The 17,136-nt window shown below is 46.7% G+C and overlaps 1 protein-coding gene across 1 annotated transcript in view; it reads right to left on the bottom strand.

Annotated features, from left to right (window-relative positions):
- Positions 1-17,136, bottom strand: part of TENM4 (teneurin transmembrane protein 4) — a 660,554-nt gene that overhangs the window by 80,470 nt on the left and 562,948 nt on the right. Inside the window, 1 exon segment of the mRNA XM_087821630.1 lies at positions 7,099-7,315. Coding sequence (XP_087677756.1) covers positions 7,099-7,315 — 217 coding nt within the window.

The raw sequence follows: 17,136 nt of genomic DNA, 5'->3' as shown, positions 1-17,136 counted from the left end.
CTATCTGAGGGCTGTCTAAGGCCGGGGGGGGGGGGGGGGGGGAGGGGGGTAGAGCAGCAAGCAAATGCTTTTCTGTAACTGCTCTGCCACCAACACTCGTATACGGCTTTTGTTCTGCAGAGGGCTGATAGAAAAAATTATAGTGCATACATAATCTTTTCTCCCTCCTTTCTATTATTTTGTTCCTCTTGTAAACTCTTGCTTTTTAAAATTCCTGGAAACTTTGTGCCTTTACAAAGGGTGTGAAAGAAATTCTCAAGACTTACTTGCCATCAAGGTTACTTCACTTCTGTTTACATCCAGTTTAAGTCCAAAAGGAGATGAAATGCTCTGATCTGGTTAGTGGACAACTGAGGGGTATATTTTTTCTTAGTTCCCACCCCAGACCACCTTTTTGGCCTCATAGTTTCTTATGTTCTTCCCTCTCCCACATGTTCCCCCCAGACGCCAGAATCATAAACTCCAGATTTCCTAAGACCATCTTGATTTCAAATGTTAGAGCACGTCTGTTGACTTTTGATTTGTAAAATAATATCACCATAATTCTGTTCCAACCACATTAAAATTCTCTCCATACTCTGATTATCATGGAAAGTTATACTGGTTCCTCAGTCTAGAATGCATTTTTAAATACTACTCAACTGAAACCCATACACAGCCTATTAGGTAGTATGTATGTACACACACACATACACAAAGCCAAAAGAAGTTTCATGAAATACATATCCTTTTTACAGTCTTGCACTAATATTTTCCATCTCTGTGAACCTAATTCCATTTAAATTTACTTCTATTAAAAAAAGAATTTCAACTCGCTAAACTGATTTCATGGGCTGTTGTGACATGAAGTTGGATAAATTATATATATATAATCCTCACCTGAGGATATGTTTCTATTGATTCTAGAGAGAGAGGAAGGGAGAGAGAAAGAGAGAGAAAAACATGGATGTGAGAGAGAAACATCGATCGGTTGCCTCCTGTACACACCCTGAATGGAGATCAAACCCACAACCCAGGTATGTGCCCTCATCGGGAATTGAACCCACAATCTTCTGGTGTATGTGATGACGCTCCAAACAACTGAACCACCTGGCCGGGGTAGAATAAATAAATTTTACACACACACACACACATATATATATGTGTGTGTGTGTGTGTGTGTGTGTGTATATATATATATATATATATAATGTTTTTATTGATTTCAGAGAGAGGAAGGGAGAGGGAGAGACAGAAACATCAATCAATGATGAAAGAGTCGATTGGCTGCCTCCTGCATGCCCTCTGCTGGGGATCGAGCCCACAGCCCGGGCATGTGCCCTGACGGAGAATCGAACCTCAATCTCTTGGATCATACATAGGTCGATGCTCAACCGCTGAGCCACGCTCGGCACGAGAATAAATAATATTTTAATGGCCAACCCTCCTCAATGAAATCTCTGTCTCAGGCAAGAGGCCATCTTCTACCAGAAGTCTTCATTCGTTGGTTCATGTGTTCATTTGCTCATCCATTTTCAAAAGCAAACATTCACTGGTGCTCACTCTGAGCCAGGCCCTGTGTCTGGTGCTGCAGAAACAGAGAGGCACCAAATGCTGGCTCTGTGGTATGATCTCAGGGACATGGATCTGCAGTGGGAATGATAGCCGGCCTTGAACTCTCAGAGCACTGTCTTCACTTCTCTTCAGACCCTCATCTGCGGCTGACTGGCTGACTCACGGACTCATGCTACCAATCCCTGTGGTTTAGTTTATACCAACCCCTATGCTAGGCACTAGGGGTTCAATGACTAACAAGGCTTAGGACAGAGCCTGCGTTTTGTGGGCACCTCTATCCCTCTCTGAGCCTGCCCATTCACCCCTCTGCATAGGCTCTGACTCTCTATAGTACATGATCCTCTGTCTCCTGGGGATGAATGCTCTGGTCACCCATCCCTCCTTTTCCTAAATTCCCCCTGACTCCCTGAGTCTTCTCTCTTTGGGTTCAGTGTGTCCTGTCAGCTGACTTTCATAGCAGTCTGTTCTCACCTGACTACTAGTTTGAGTGAGCTGATAACCTACTAGGCGTAGGGGAGCCCAGAAAGACTTGACAACATCACATTATTTCTTTCACAATAGTGTCCTCAGACATATTCTGAACTGATGCTCAAATAACTTGGGGGAGGCTCTTTTGTCAGAACCTCTTCCTGTACTCTGCTAACCTGTTCCTCGTTGGCAAGCCACAACTATTCACTAAAGGGATGTGTCTGTCCTATGTCCAGCCCCTTCAACCCAGTCAGTCCCTTCCAAGAGAACAGACACTACCAAAGTCGGGTAATGGGGAAAGAGATGCCTTGAGCGTTTGTTGAGATGTTCTATGCCGCCATCCCTTTTCCAGCTGTCTGATCCCAAGCTCTGCAGTCTGGGTCCTATTATCTGTCCTCCTTATATGGACGATCATGGGGATCCCTCCCATCCCACTCAAGTTTCAGTGGAGGGCACTCTGCATTGTATTCTCCCCATGATTCCAGGTGAGGGACAGGTGTTGGGATCCAGGCCTCTTGGCCAGGAAGGAAAGATGGGTTTCAAGCCACCTAATCTAGTGATGGTGGTTCCTATGCCTACTATGTCTCCCTGCCCCCAACCACTACTTTAGACCTATGTTAGAGCAACTGAAATCATTCACATCTCCATCACTTTATGTGGAGTTGAGGGCAGCCATGGCAGAATGTCAGACAGAGCTACTGCGTTCACTAAATCTGGACTGAACACCTACCTGCTCTGGGCCAGGCATAGTCCTGGGCTCTGGGGACACAGATGAACCAGATAGGGTTCCTGAGGGATACCTTCCTCACTCTAAGTCCATCTGTATTTCTGCTTCAGTCCTGAGTCAAGCTCTATGCTTTCTGCAGCCCAACCCAGAGCCCATTCTGCTTGCCTGGGGCCCTCACATTCTGGGGAGCTGCTGCCCATCTTTCCCTGAGGGTGATCCCTGATCCTGTACCCCTGGCACCAGTGGGGGTGCTGCACAGGAGAACAGGGAACCCCCTCCCTGAGTCAGAAACACAGCTGGGAGTCTGCAGAGTGAGGAGCTGTGCTTCTGGGCCTGCCTTGCCTTGCTGGGCTCAAAATGCTGCTGGGTGACAGCCTGCTTCTCAGAACCTGTTAAATGGACTCCCGTTCAGACTATACAAACTGTGGCATAGCATACGAGGTGCAGAAGGATATGGGGTTTTCTGTGAGGCACAGGCCTCGTTATTGTTATACACAGGCACCAAGTCAAGTCTGCCTGCCCATCAGAAAGCCCACTCTCTGGAAAAGTGCCACTGGATTCCTCCCTAACGAGGATCCCGGCTGACAGCCGGCTGGCAGGATCCTGCCTTTTCCTTCCCCAATAAGGACTGGACAATCAAAACCCAGTTCCTCTCAGGGTGGCTGCTGGGCTTTCCTGGAGGACAGGTTGCTCTCAAGTTTCATTCCAATTAAAGCAGTGAAGGTGGAAGCTCCTTTCAACATCACCACCATCATCTTCATCATCATCACCATAATTACCATATAATTAGCAAGCGTTTTGTGTGTGGCCAGTATTAGATTGAGATTTTATGTACTTTTTTTTTTTTCCATTTAATTCTCATGGCGACCCTGCAAAATAGACATTATTACCCCACTCTTACAGAGGAGGAAATTAGAGCTCAGAGAAGTGAAGGGATTTTCCCAAGATCACATAGCTAGAAAGTGGATGCAACTGACGTTAAATCCAGCTCTGTCTAATCCAAAGCCTGTGCTGTTTTCACCAGGCCAGGCTGCTGCCATAAAAACCACCATTTACTGATCACCTGTGTAGCTAGGGTAGGTGCTTTATTTCAGTTAATATTTTAGTGGTTTTTATGAATAGTTGCTATTATTGCCAATTTATAATTGGAGGCAGGTGCACAAAGGTGAACTCATTTCCCTGATGCCACAATGCCACATAGAGCCAGTGGAAGGTAAAGCCAAGATTCAAACTCCGAGCACTTTCTGTTATTCCACATTCCTGCACCTGAGAGGAAAGCAAGCAACCCCCCAAACTTGGTAACTGATGTCACTGTATCCTAACTATGCAAATAGGCACCATATTACTGGCCCAGACTGAGGTCACGGGCTCAGAGGAGGCAGTCCAAGGAGAAAGGTATCTGCTGCCTCCTGGGCTTGTTTTACATGAAAATCAATCTGGGGATACTCCTTAGCGATAGACAGCTGTTTCCTCTGAACTAGGTCAGTGAGGAGCAGGGGCATAATGACTGAGGAAAACGTTGGGTAAAAGGAATTTTTACAGTAACATTTGGAAGCTTCCATTATCCATTCATTTGTAGAGCAAATACTACGGTCCAATATCATAGGTTTGAAGAGTTGAATGGTCTCTTCTTTGAAAGTATCTGTAATTTAACGGAAGGTGACAGATATAGAGACAATGATGTGGGAGCTGACTTCTATTCCTGCCTCTGCTACTAATCTGTAATGTGATTTTCAGGAGATGATTTAACCTCTCCGGACTCTGAATCCGCAGTATAAAATTAAGTAAGCTAGATAATGTATCCACCCATCTTCCTTCCTACTGTCCCTCCCCGCATCCCTCTCTCTCCTTCCTTCCTTCCATTTCTTCACTGTTCAAGGCAATATCTATGCATATTTGTCACGAGCAGCTAAGTGCTAAAGTGAATAACATGATGCAGTCCTTTCCTGGAGGACTCAGTTTAGAGGGAAGACAGACACTCACATATTCGTTATACTAAGCCGCTTGCCCGGAGCCGTGCATCCAGGAGTGGCAGAGCCAGGATCTGAAACACAACTTGGCCTGACGCCAAGGCCTATGTGCTTCCCTTTTGCTGAGAGGTCCCAGTGCAGGTTTCTCAAGTTCCCTACTGGCCAGGCTCCTTAAGGCAACTCAGACCTGCTGGAGCCACAGTACTGAGATCCCTGTTCAGATTCCACAGTGATTCATGACACATAAGCAGCAGGCTTGGTGAGTGACCAGAGGACACACAGGAGTACATGGTCTCTGCTGGCACTGATCATGGTAAGGGCACCCCTTAAGCAGAACAGCTGCTGGGAGCCAATCAGCCATAGCCCTAATCAGATTCCACAATGGGACCAGTAAAGAAAGGCTGAGTAAGTAATATTCCCCTTGGTTGGAATAATATCTATATCTCCAGTTGATTAAGAGAACTCACACCATGGGAAGGCCCACAAGCATACACACAAAAATCACATGACAGTAAGAGAGCAGGAAGCTTCCTACCCAGAGACAAAAGCAGCATTTCTGGCCAAGATGAAGGAATAGGTTTTCCCTCGCTCTACTTCTGCTCCTGGCCCTACCACTTGATTAGCCTGTGAACTTGGAAAGGTCCCTGAACCTCTGAGGTTCTCAATATTCTCCAGGTAGGTTGAAGGGTTTGGACTATGAAGCACCTTCATCTCTAAAAAGGTTCAAGTATAAATACTTTTATACACTCGTCTTGCCATTCTGGCTGGGCTCAGAGCACTCCCCCACTTCCCTTCCCCTGTCTTGTCACTGCTCCTGTGAGGAAGGGCGGGGGTTGGGGAATCATGGGCCCTGGAGTCCCACAGGCCCTGGTGTGAATCCAGCTCCATCATGTCCCAGTAGCCAGGCCTTCTCCTTGGAGTCCCAGTTACACTCTGGGGATGATAACACCACTTACTGGGGTGGCTGCCTGATTCCTTCCTAGGTCCCTGCTTTTTTGCCCTCCCACATTCTCCTTGAGTAAGCTTTTGCGTGCTCGTGGTGTGAGCTCCTGCTTGTTTGTTGATGGCTCCCAAATCAAGATCTCCAGCCCTCCCCTCCGAGTGAGCTCCAAATTGCTTATGAAATCGGACGTTTCCACTTGGGTGTCCTACTGAGGTGTGTCCCTTCCTTGCCCTTATTGTGCTCAGGTGGATGTCACCACCTTGCTCCCAACTCTGCTCTGTTCTCAGGCCTCCAACCTGGTGAGGGTACCACCATCTACCCAGGCATCTGAGTAAGAGACTCCTGACTCCAGCATCCCTCAGATCCAACCCATGACGAAGCCCTGCCGATCCCCCCCTTTAACCAGAACTTGAGGATGTCCTTCCCCATTTCCCCCCTCATCACTACCCCGTTGCCCCCTCACGGCAGGAACTCTCAGCACAGAAATTGTGAATGTAGAAGTGACATAATCTGTGACTGCTCAACTGAACTGTGTGGACTTTTAGAGAAACCTCTGCATATATGGGGCATTACTTGGATACCTTTTCCTAGTTCACAGGCCCTGATCTGGGGAGCAAAGCACAGAGAGCAGCCTTTTGCTGGCTCTTGCGCCCTTTCACGCTCCTGGGTCTTTGCACAATCTGTTCCCTCTCCTAGGGCCACCCTCTCCCTCCCTTGCCCAGCTATTTCTCATCTTTAAGATTCGTTCTCAAGTAATGGCCTTCCTCCTACCCAGGAGCACCTCCTCTATGGTCCCAGAGTCCCCTGGGGGCATATTTCTGGCCACTCACATGGGAACTGTCTCTTTTTTATCCCCCTAGTAGTGGAGTGTGAGTGCCCAATGAGCAGGGGCTGTGTTCTTCATTCATCTCTCTGATTCTAGCACAGGGCCTCCTGGCAGAGAGGAGACCTCAGGAAAAAAACTGCCCAGTGGATGACACAATTGAAAACGTGTGAAAGAATGTGTGGGCATGTGGCCTGGGACCCCAGCAGGTGCACCCCACCGCCAGCCTGACAAGTCTTCTGGATACCAGTTCTGAAGTAAACAGTGTTAGAGCTTTTTAGCTCATCTGTGGACTGCAGACTCAGTAATAGCTGACTGCAAAGTGGGTACTGATCTACGGCCCCCCCAGACCTTTGATTCCTCATTCTCCCCATCTGTCACCCAGCAGGAACAACAAAACATTGCTCACAGAAAATTCCAAATGCCCTTGATGGCGTTATCCTCTAAATGTGGGCATCTGAGGTTGCTTCCCGCCTCCCCTGACATTCCATCAAAGCCTTTGATGCCCACCCTCCTGGCCTCCTCTCAACCCCACCCACCCAGATGTTGCCCTGGAAGTGATTCAGTTCTCCCTCGGAGAGCCATGGCAGGAGCCGGGGACCAAGAGACTCACCCTCCATCAAAGGGGTTCTCCCCAGGGATGACGTGTGTGCTGTCCCTGCCCACGAGGAACTTGATGCGGTCATAGAAGGAGTGCAGGTTCTGCTGGGACACAGGGTCCTGTGTCTCCTGGATGATGTCCAGTGGGTCAGGTGATCCCAGGCACAGCAGGTTGACATGACAGAGGGGTTGGAGGCAGCAGTCGGGGTCCATGCAGTCCACCAAGCCATCTGCAGGGGTGACAGAGCATGATGTTTATGTGACTCTGTCCAATCAGCCACATTCATCCACAATACCTTCATTCACTTCTATATTTTCCACTCACTGAAAAACTTTATTAAGTGCCTGACATAAACCAAGAGCTTGGCTGGGCACCAAGGAGATCACGGTGCTTCAGATCTGGTCCTAACCCACTAGTCTTATAGGACAGGCAGACAAGTAAGTGCACAGTGGAAATTTGCTATTTTATTCTCAAGAGATAAGAGGTAAGAGAATACAATGAACATTGAAGTTGCTTAATTCAAAAGCTGGGCTCAGAAGGTGGCGATGGGGCGGATAAAAAAGGTGAGACTGCAGAGGTTGGCAGGAACACACTGTTGGGCCTGGGGCAAGGGGGGGGCAGCTTAGAGAGTTTGCATTTTACCCCAGGGACAATGGAGCTACTGAAAGGTCTTAAATGGGGTGGAAGCTGGGGCTCCATGGGGGATGGCTGTCCACATGGCACAGGGAAAAATAATGGTTGCTGAGACTAGAGTACCTACAGTAGGGACTGAGAGAAGGGGATGGTTTTGAGAGACAGTTAAGAGGTAAAAACATGAAGACCTGGGATTGACTGACTTTGAGGGTGAGGAAGAGGCAGTGCCTTTTTAAGGCACTGTGATCCTCAGCATCCTTCCCAGCTTCGAGGCAGGTGTGTGCAGACCAGGCTCTGCCTGCTGTGGGCGGGGCTTTCTCAGTTCACTAGATGGTTTCTAGTTTCTGGCTGAGTTGCCATTAGCAGGGAATTCTCTTTACCACATGGATGGATTTCCTCAGGACTGAAAATTATATTACAACTTGCAGCTTCCCAAAGTTCAAAGAAAGAAATTCCACCAGACCACAGATTTTTGTTTGCATTATCCCAAAGTATTTTTACGGGCATGCCATAGACTAACTTAAAATGGATAACAAACCCAGGGATTAGAGGATGCTGCCCAAAGGGAGGGGCAGAAAAAGCACAGGGTTACAGAGAATAGTCTAAGGACCCATTTTGGGGGGCGGGGAGATAAAAATCCTGCCTCTCCTGCTTATTAGCTTGTGGCTTTGGGCAAACTTCCCACCACCCTGGGGGCATAGATCCTGTTCTGGTTATCTTGGTTGTATCCTTGGTATTTAGTACAGGTGTTTAAAACATGAGTGTTAAATAAATGAACGAAAATTGAATGAATTAACAAATGAATCAGGAAATGAAGCCAAATGATAATTCATAAAAGCCAGAAACCCATTATCTTCACTCTAGTTAATAAACAGTGTTATATGGTGGGAGGATCGATGAGGCTGAGAGACTGACGTGCCTCCCTCATTTCTGTCACCTCGGGTTTGCACTATAGGTGCTGCCCACCAGAGCACACTGCATATATATTGGCTAGACTGGGTGGCCCCCCACAGGCAGCACCCCTGACCCTCCTTACTTCCCTCAGGGGTGTCATGCAAGTTACTTAATCTCAGGCAAGTTACTTAATCTCCCTGAAACCCAGTTTATTTTTTCCTTAATAAACTAGGGACAAAAATCCCTTATATTTCTTGCTTACTTCTACATGGTATCTAGGACCTTCTACCCTCCTTGATGGCAGCACAGTGGTAAAGAGTGTGGATTCCAGAGCCAGACTAGAGTCAAAGCCTGGCTTTGAAACTTACTACTGTGTGACCCTGGGCAAGTTACTCAAACTCTGTGGCTTCTGTTTCTCACATCTCTTGCAAGGGGATTATAAAAGTAAGTGTCACATAAGTATTTGTTACATAAATAAATACATCCTCGAATCTAGGAGAGTCCTTGGCACACAGTAAGTACTAAATAAGGGGTAGGTGCCTTCCCGACCCTGAACCTAGAACAGGCTTGCTAACGTGAAGGGCCATTGTCTTTTGTCGGCTCATCTGCCAGGTTCATCCTGAGATGTGGACCGGCATCTCGTCACTTCAGCACTGCCCTGGGTCCTAACTTGTGGCTCCTGCCCCAGGACCCAGATGCACCGACTGACTTTCTAGCAAAGCCCGTCTCCCGCGGTCGGTGGGCTCCGTCACACTCTCCTGCGCTGCCCTGTCTGACGTCGCTTAAACATGTAATTACAGGCCGAGCCGAGCTGCGGCATTTGCACTCGGCTACCAGTGTTGGCATGACAGATTCAGCTGCCGCATCCATAACTCGGCAGAAATGCTCCATTATTCAATCCCAGCGAGCGGGGACGCTGACCATTAAATCGGCCAGCACAATTGAAGGGCCGTGGAAAGTCATGGCTAATTTGAAATTTTATTAGCTTTTGCCTGCTCTTGTTTACCACCGAAGCAGTCCCTGGAAGCCAGGCTTTTACCTCTTAGCAAACACTCCGCTCTGTGGAGCCTTGGAAAAAGGTTAGCCGGGAACTGTTATGGTTATTAATACTTTTAATATACGTATGGTGATGATGAGGATGATGACCATAGCTGCCAATCACTGAGTGATAGGCACTGTGCTACATGCTTTACAAGGAATGTTTCCAAGGAAAGCATCCTGGAGTCTTCTCAGCTCTACGGAGTAGTCACTGTCATCATCGCCCTCGTTTTAGAGAGGAACCAGGGCTCACGGTGGTAATGAACCTGGGTCAAGGTCTCACCCACAGTCAGTGAAGAAGCTGACTCAGAAATCTGAACTCAGGGCTTTGTGAAAATTTTTAGGAACTATTTCTTAAGTGGAAAGCATAAATTTCGGAGTCCTGCTGAAATGCCACTCCTCTGTGCACTTCCAGCCCACTGGGCGACCTCCGTCCCAGCACCCATCTCCCCCACACTGTGGCTGTGACTTTCTCTCGGTCCCCCTCTGCGGACAGTGAGCTCCTGGAGATCACAGTTGGCTGACTCCCTTCAGGATCCTGGTGTCTGCTGCTCTAGCTTTCACCTTCCTTCTTGCTTCTGGAATATGGGGCTCCCCGATATCCCCCCTTCTTTTTTTCCTTTTAAAAAGCAAATTCAGCAGTGTTAAAAACAAATAGTTTCTTGTGGCCAGAGGGCAATTGTGATGATCTAGTTGGCCATCCTGCTGGAAATGAAAGTCTTAGCAAGGGCTTTGAGCTTCAGTTTGCCCCTCTGCAAAGTGAAAATCAGACCCACCTCACGGAGATGCCAGATTAGGTGAGATCATGGATGTGAAGCACTCAGCATGATGACCAGCACCTAAGAGCTTGATAATAATGGTTACTATTAGCTCCCGGCCAGGTGCTTCCCTTGAACAGATATCCTGATAACAGACCTGCCATTTGGCCCAGTGGTGGCCCCCTCCCTATGCACTCATTTCTGGGCATCCTTTCTGGATGCAATCTGGCCTTGGAGAGCTGAATTAGATAAACTTGGCCATCTCAACATACCTGTAAGTTAGGATAGTAGAGAATTCAGGGAACTTGAAAACTGGGGTTCTCCGAAATGGGGATATCACACACACTGTGCTCTTATGAGAGATCCTGGGACTGGGGAATTGTTCACTGGATGCTTCACAGGTTAGTGATTAATGCCAGGCCAAGAATTCTGTCTGCTTACACCTTCCTATGTTGACACTCCCTAATCATTCATTCAGCAAATATTTGCTAATTAGTAAATGTGGGCTAAACCTCTGCTCATAGAGACAATCATATTTAAATGAGATACGTACATATTTTTAAAATGAGTAAGACCCAAAAATTTCTTATCAAAGGCTCAGTTTAGGAGATGAGCTTTCAGGCAAACTTCTCTTTATATTTTCAAAGGCAGCATATGGCAGCCTGAAACAGGGCATATGGCTGCGCTACAGTAAGAGAGAATCTTCTAGTTTTATTTTCTTAGGCATAGGTGGAAATTTTAGAAGAGTCATGTTGAGAGGAAAAAGTATGCTTTGGGGAGAGGAAAGTAAATTTTGGGGTAGACTAGAAATACATCAATATATAGTTCTTGAGGTTCTCCGGTTTGGGCCAGTCTGGAAACACTTCCATTTCCCAAGCACTTCATATTTCACTTACTTGTATATTACACACAAGTTGGTTGACTTATAAAATGTCCAGGTTTCATATACTTGCTATTCCTATCATGAGACCCTCATTATCACAGCAGAAAACATAAAACAAAAAACAAACACCCCTTCCCTCCCCCTAAAAACACCAACAGGAAAAGAGAAAGGATTTTCCTCTATTTACTTCAAGTTTTCAATAAAATCCTCCTAAACTCTAACCTCTAACTTTTGAAAAAGAACATTTTCCCCCCTAGAAACTCCCTCTTTCCTCAGTCTGAAGGCTTCCTCCCTGTCCTAGGTGGTGAAAGTGGAGAGGAGCAAAGAAAATGCCGTTCAGGCTCCTTGAAACCCGGAGGGGTGAGCAATGTCACATGCAGCAGTGGACTCTGGTGGGAGTGGAGGCAAAGGGAAGGGGGAAGGAAATGGCCAAAAAAAGGCAGAACAGAAATTAAAAGGAAAGAAGAAAGAAAGAAAGAAAGAAAGAGAGAGAGAGAGAGAGAGAGAGAGAGAGAGAGAGAGAGAGAGAGAGAGAGAGAGAGAGAGAGAGAAAGAAAGAAAGAAAGAAAGAAAAAGAAAGAAAGAAAGAAAGAAAGAAAGAAAGAAAGAAAGAAAGAAAGAAAGAAAGAAAGAAAGAAAGAAAGAAAGAAAGAAAGAAAGGAGGGAGGAAAAGAGGGAGAAAAAAGATAAAAAGGGGCCAGGTCTCTGGGTCACTAAATGAACACTCCAAAGTGGCTCATGTACTTGTGACCCTTGAAATGCAAGACCCCCTCCCCCATGCTGAAATGCTGCACGGTGCATTGGTTTTTGCTAACATTTCCCTCTCCGTAGTATCAACTTGAGGATGGAGGCCATGCCGTTTCCTCTTGCCTCCCTCCTCAGTGCCTATCCTGCTGGTGCTGTCAAATGACCTTGAGAACGAGGGGTAGGAGTGTGTGGGAGAAAAAAGTCCAGGCTAGAAGCCTGAAGACTCAGTCCCTTCCCTGGGCCTGCCACTCTCTAGCTGTGCGACCTTGGCCATGTCCCTTCATATGTCTGAGATGTAATTCATTCATGTAAAACTGGGATAATAAGCTCTGCCGACCTCTCAGGGTTGCTGAAAGGTCTCTAGGTTGTAAAGAGTAAGCGAGTGATTCAATGTGAGAAATATTGGTGTCCTTCCCATGCCTGTGGCTGTTCCCGGAGCCCCTCTGTAGACAGGCGCAGGGGCACAGGGGTGCTGAAGTCCTCTGCCATCACTTGCAGTCCTGACTAGACTTGACTTTCTGTTCATTTCGTGATCTTAATGGCTGCCAGTGATCTTGGCTGGGATCTTGGGCGACTCACCTCCCTCTCTGATGTCCTGTCCTCATCTGTAACATGGAAGATCAGTGGGGCAGCCCCTGGGGCTGACCTGCCTGACAACCACCTTCTGGCCTTTAGATGCCACAGGCCCATCTCCTCTGGTGGCTGCTGCTGTAACTTTCACAGAAAGTGAAAGGTGCACATGGGATTCTATCAAAGGTGGTCAGCTGGCCTTCGCACCTTTACAAATGAGGACACCGGGGCTCAGGTGAAGCGATGTACCCATCATCACACTGCTAGGAAAGTGGCAGAGTTGGGAGTTTGGTCCCTTACTTTCTCTGAATCCAGCTGTTAGGTGCGCTTCCACAGTCTTTGTCTGTTTCTCTAGCCTATGCCCCTCCACCAAGGGCAAGAGCTGACCTGTTTATTTGTGTCCCAGATGCATGGCACAGTGTCTTATACACAGAACACTGTATTTGTTGAATGAGTGAAAAAAAGAATGAATGAATGATTATGTGAGGATCCCAAATCGGTCAGTCTGGCAGGGCCCATGGAGGGCCATGGGATGTAATGAGGTCATTTCAACACCCTCCCTGACCCAAAGAACTTGTTCCTCTCCTTAGAAAGGAGGCCCAGGGGACAGGCCTGCTCTGTTCTTTTAGCACCTGTCATGTGGCTGGCAGGCCCTGTGCTGGGTACTGGACAGAAAAGAATAAAACAGTGTCATGCCTCCAAAGGATTCAGTTGGTGGATCAGACAGAGACAACATAGTGCCAGAAAAGAAGCAGGGAGCTGTGGAAGTCCAAAGGTGGGAGCCCAGCTTAGGCTGGGGGCTGGAACATGTCCTGGAAGAGAGAGTGCTTCAACAGAGACTAGGTGAATGAACAAGAACAAGCCAAACGGAGAACAGCCCGGGGCCAAGCTGGGGAAATTTGTGGGCTAGTACACTCTTTTTGCATCATAGTTGTCTGCATGGTTCCTTAAATTGATAGTCCTGCAGACGGTGTATAACAAGTCCATCTGTCTCTCTGCAGGCCTAGCTCCTCCCCTGCTCCGCAGCTCATCAGCCACCCTCGTCTGGCTCCTGTCTGCAGTCTGGCCACAGAGCTGTTTTAACTGCAGGCTGTGAGCAGCATCCGGGAGGCCCTGGGGGTGGAGGGTGGAATGAGCCTCTGCTGTACACATCTGGGAGAAGTTTTTGTCACTTGCTATAATAAATTCTGTGCCTTCTTTGAAAAAGCTTGCAAAATCTTTATCTGTCCCTTAGAACACAGGATTTTTAAAGGTCAATTTCTCTCGTCTCTTATCACAAGAAACGTGGTTTAGAGATAGTCTGAAGGGTGAACAAATTCTATGGTTTTATGTGAACTCTCCATTCCAGCAATGGGAGATGGGCAGAAGGGAGGACAGGGCTTTGTTCTTAGTTTTTTGGAAACTTCTCCTTCCAGGTTGCATCTATCAGTTATCTGAATTGCAATCTGTGATTATTTTTCATGGGACCCACACCCCCTAAAGAGACTCCCACACCTTAAGGTTTACAAAAGATTCTTTATCATAAAAGGTCTGGTTAAATTCCAGTGAATTTTTTATTCTGGCTTTTTTTAAAACACCAGTTCTATTCTCATCCTAGCTCTCCCACTGTGTGACTTTGGGTAAGGCACTTCAGCTCACTGAGCCTCAGTTTCCCTCCATGTAAATGTCTGCCTTGCCAGTGGGGGGTTGAGGGCTGGTGATCACATGCACAGCATCCAGCACAGTGCCTGGCACCTAGGAGTGCTCTCTAAACCATGCTATTATTTTCTATTTCATACATTTGATTTTTTTTCCCTTCTAGCAATGAGTACATAACAGTTTGAAATATAAATTTAAATCTAGAAATAAAAAAGATAAAAATACATTATTATGTGGAGAAAAATAGTATAATCATAAGTGAAAAAAGAATATAACATTTTATAGAGAGTATAATTTCAATGTTTAAGTGATTATTTATATATGAACAGATATTTATTTCACAATAAACATCATGCTTCTGTGATTATAGGTGGGAAGGAGCAGGAGAAAGAAGCGACATTTGCAGGTGATGAACTTGAGTAACTAACTCACTCAAGGTCATGCAGCCAATGGGGGAGCCAGAATGTGAATCCAATCTGGGTACAGATCCTCCACTTTTAATCACAGTGCTACATTGCCTCTCAGGCACTTTAAATACATCACCTGTAACCCTCACAGCAACTCTGCAAGGTAGGCATTAGCGTCCTTATTTTATAGACACTTAGCATGTTTGGGCACAGTTTCACCATCTCTGAAATGGGCATAAAAGGAACAACCCTATCAGAAGGTCCATGTGTAACAAATAAGAAGATGCATGTGCAGCCCTTCATAAAGGACTTGATAAAGGGTGCAATAGGGCTGGGCACACTGAGGGGGTTCACCTTGGTGCATCAGGGCCTTGGTGCCTGTCTGCCTTGCTGCTCCCTCTCCCCAATTGTGCCATGGGTGAAATCTGGGGGCATTCAATAATGATTGGGCAGCCCTGAGAGAGGATCAGAAGGCTGGGAGTCACTGAGTCCTATGTAGGATCTGTTTCTTGTTTTCAAATCTAGATGACAACCATAAACAAAAACAAAAACAAACCAATACAGCTAAACCCAATACAGCTAAACCCAACTCAGCCACATTGTATAACTTTTTTTTGTGTGTCATAGTGTAAAAACACAGCAACTGCATTCTTAATGAAGCCTGAAATTCAAGTTTAATTTGGAAAGGATTGCTTTAAGCCTAGCAAATTGGGAAAGAAGAGAAACCCAGGGTTCTCAGATAACTTGAAGGACCACAGTTGGGTTTCTGAAGTCTGGGCACACTGAAAAGCTCTTCTGTGGCTAGACGTCACAGACTGCAGCAGTTTTGGTGCCTGTGTAGGCTGTGTGAGACCCGGGCAAAATACTTCTGCTCGCTAAGCCCTGGTTTCCTCGTCATCAGAAAATAGTAAGGGGGTAATAATACCGCATGCCTCTCAGTGATGCGGATGGATGCACAATTGCTTTGAAAACTGTGAAATGACATACAAGTTATCATTCTCATACTCTGGTTGGCTTTGTGATACTGTTGTAGCCTATTTCTTTTCTTTTCTTTTGTAATCCTCACCCGAGGATATTTTTTCCATTGCTTTTCAGAGCGAGTGGAGGGGGGGCATCGATGTGAGAGAGACACATCGATTGGTTGCCTCCCGCAGGCGCCCTGACCAGGGCAGGGATCGAGCCTGCAACCCAGGTACATGCCTCTGATGGGAACAAAACCTGGAATCCTTCAGTCTGCAGGCTGATATTCTAACCATTGAGCCAAGCCGGCTAGGGCTGTCAGCCTATTTCAATGCAAGTAAGTACTCACACAACATTTCTCAAGGACATTCAGTTCTGTTGCTACCCAGATGGTCAATAGCTGTTTGAAGGCTTTGGCCAAGACCCTGGACTCCTGAGAAAAGAATAACTTCCTTGTCCTGCTCCTCTGACCTTCTCTTCTATTACATGAATTTCCTGTTGGTCTCAAGAATCAATGACCTCTACAAGTTTCAGATTGATTAAGGGGCATTTCAACCCTCTAAGGTGTCAGGAAGAGAACATGGACCTGCTGTTTCTGCCTGGCAACAAAGGCCCAACCCCACGAGCTCTTGTTGACAATTACTCCACGGGCCCAGGCCTGGGTGGACAGGCCCAGCCACCTCCGGGATGCAGGCAGCAGACAGATGGAATGCAAGCTGGCTCAGATAAAGACCAGCAGTTTGAAACAGCCCCTTCCAGGCTGCTACAGGCAACTCAAGGCAAATGAACCAGAGTAATCACAATAGCACACACTTGGCCTTTTAATCCTTGCGGTACTTTGAGATCATAGAATTACTCTAAGTAGAAAATTCTCAAAGGGTGAGACACCCTTTGGCCTATTATTTCCTATTCAGCTGTATACCCGAAAATCCCTTGGCATAAATATGAGGGAGCTGCATAAACACATTTGGAGCAGGCCAACTGGTAGGCCATCGTTAGAAAGGAAGGGCTGTTTCAGTTTTTTTTTATATTTCTATCTTTTTATTCTCCTTATAACCCCCAAGATTGGCAGAGTCAGGAAGAATCAATCCATATTCCTGGGAAAGCAGAGCCCATTATGGTTGTATTTATCCAAGTTCGCACAACAGAAAGATGCAGGCTAATTCTAGCACCAACGTAAGGACTGGAACGGTCCTCATAACCCAACAGCTTCATTCCATAAATGGGAAGCATGAGGCCCAGAGACATCAAGCAGCTTGCTTAAGGATACACAGGCAAAGAATTGGGGTTAGAATCCTGATCTCTTCACTCTCAGCTAATAAATGTCCCTTCCTTAGGGTTTTGACTATCCAGCACTTAGAAAAAAATCCAACAGCAAAAACAAATTCTATTACTAACCCATAGGGGCAGAAGGTGGCCTGCAATGTGCTTGGTGAGCATTACCACCAGAACAGAGGAGGTGGGACCTTGACCAAAGGTAACTCAACCTTGCGGAAGCATCCTTTTGGCGACTTCCTGTGAT

The sequence above is a fragment of the Miniopterus natalensis genome, chromosome 11 (genome assembly GCF_054644295.1).
Source record: "Miniopterus natalensis isolate mMinNat1 chromosome 11, mMinNat1.hap1, whole genome shotgun sequence".
In the NCBI taxonomy this organism is placed as follows: Eukaryota; Metazoa; Chordata; class Mammalia; order Chiroptera; family Miniopteridae; genus Miniopterus; species Miniopterus natalensis.
The sequence above is the reverse complement of the archived record's forward strand: the minus strand, read 5'-3'. Positions and strand labels throughout refer to the sequence as shown.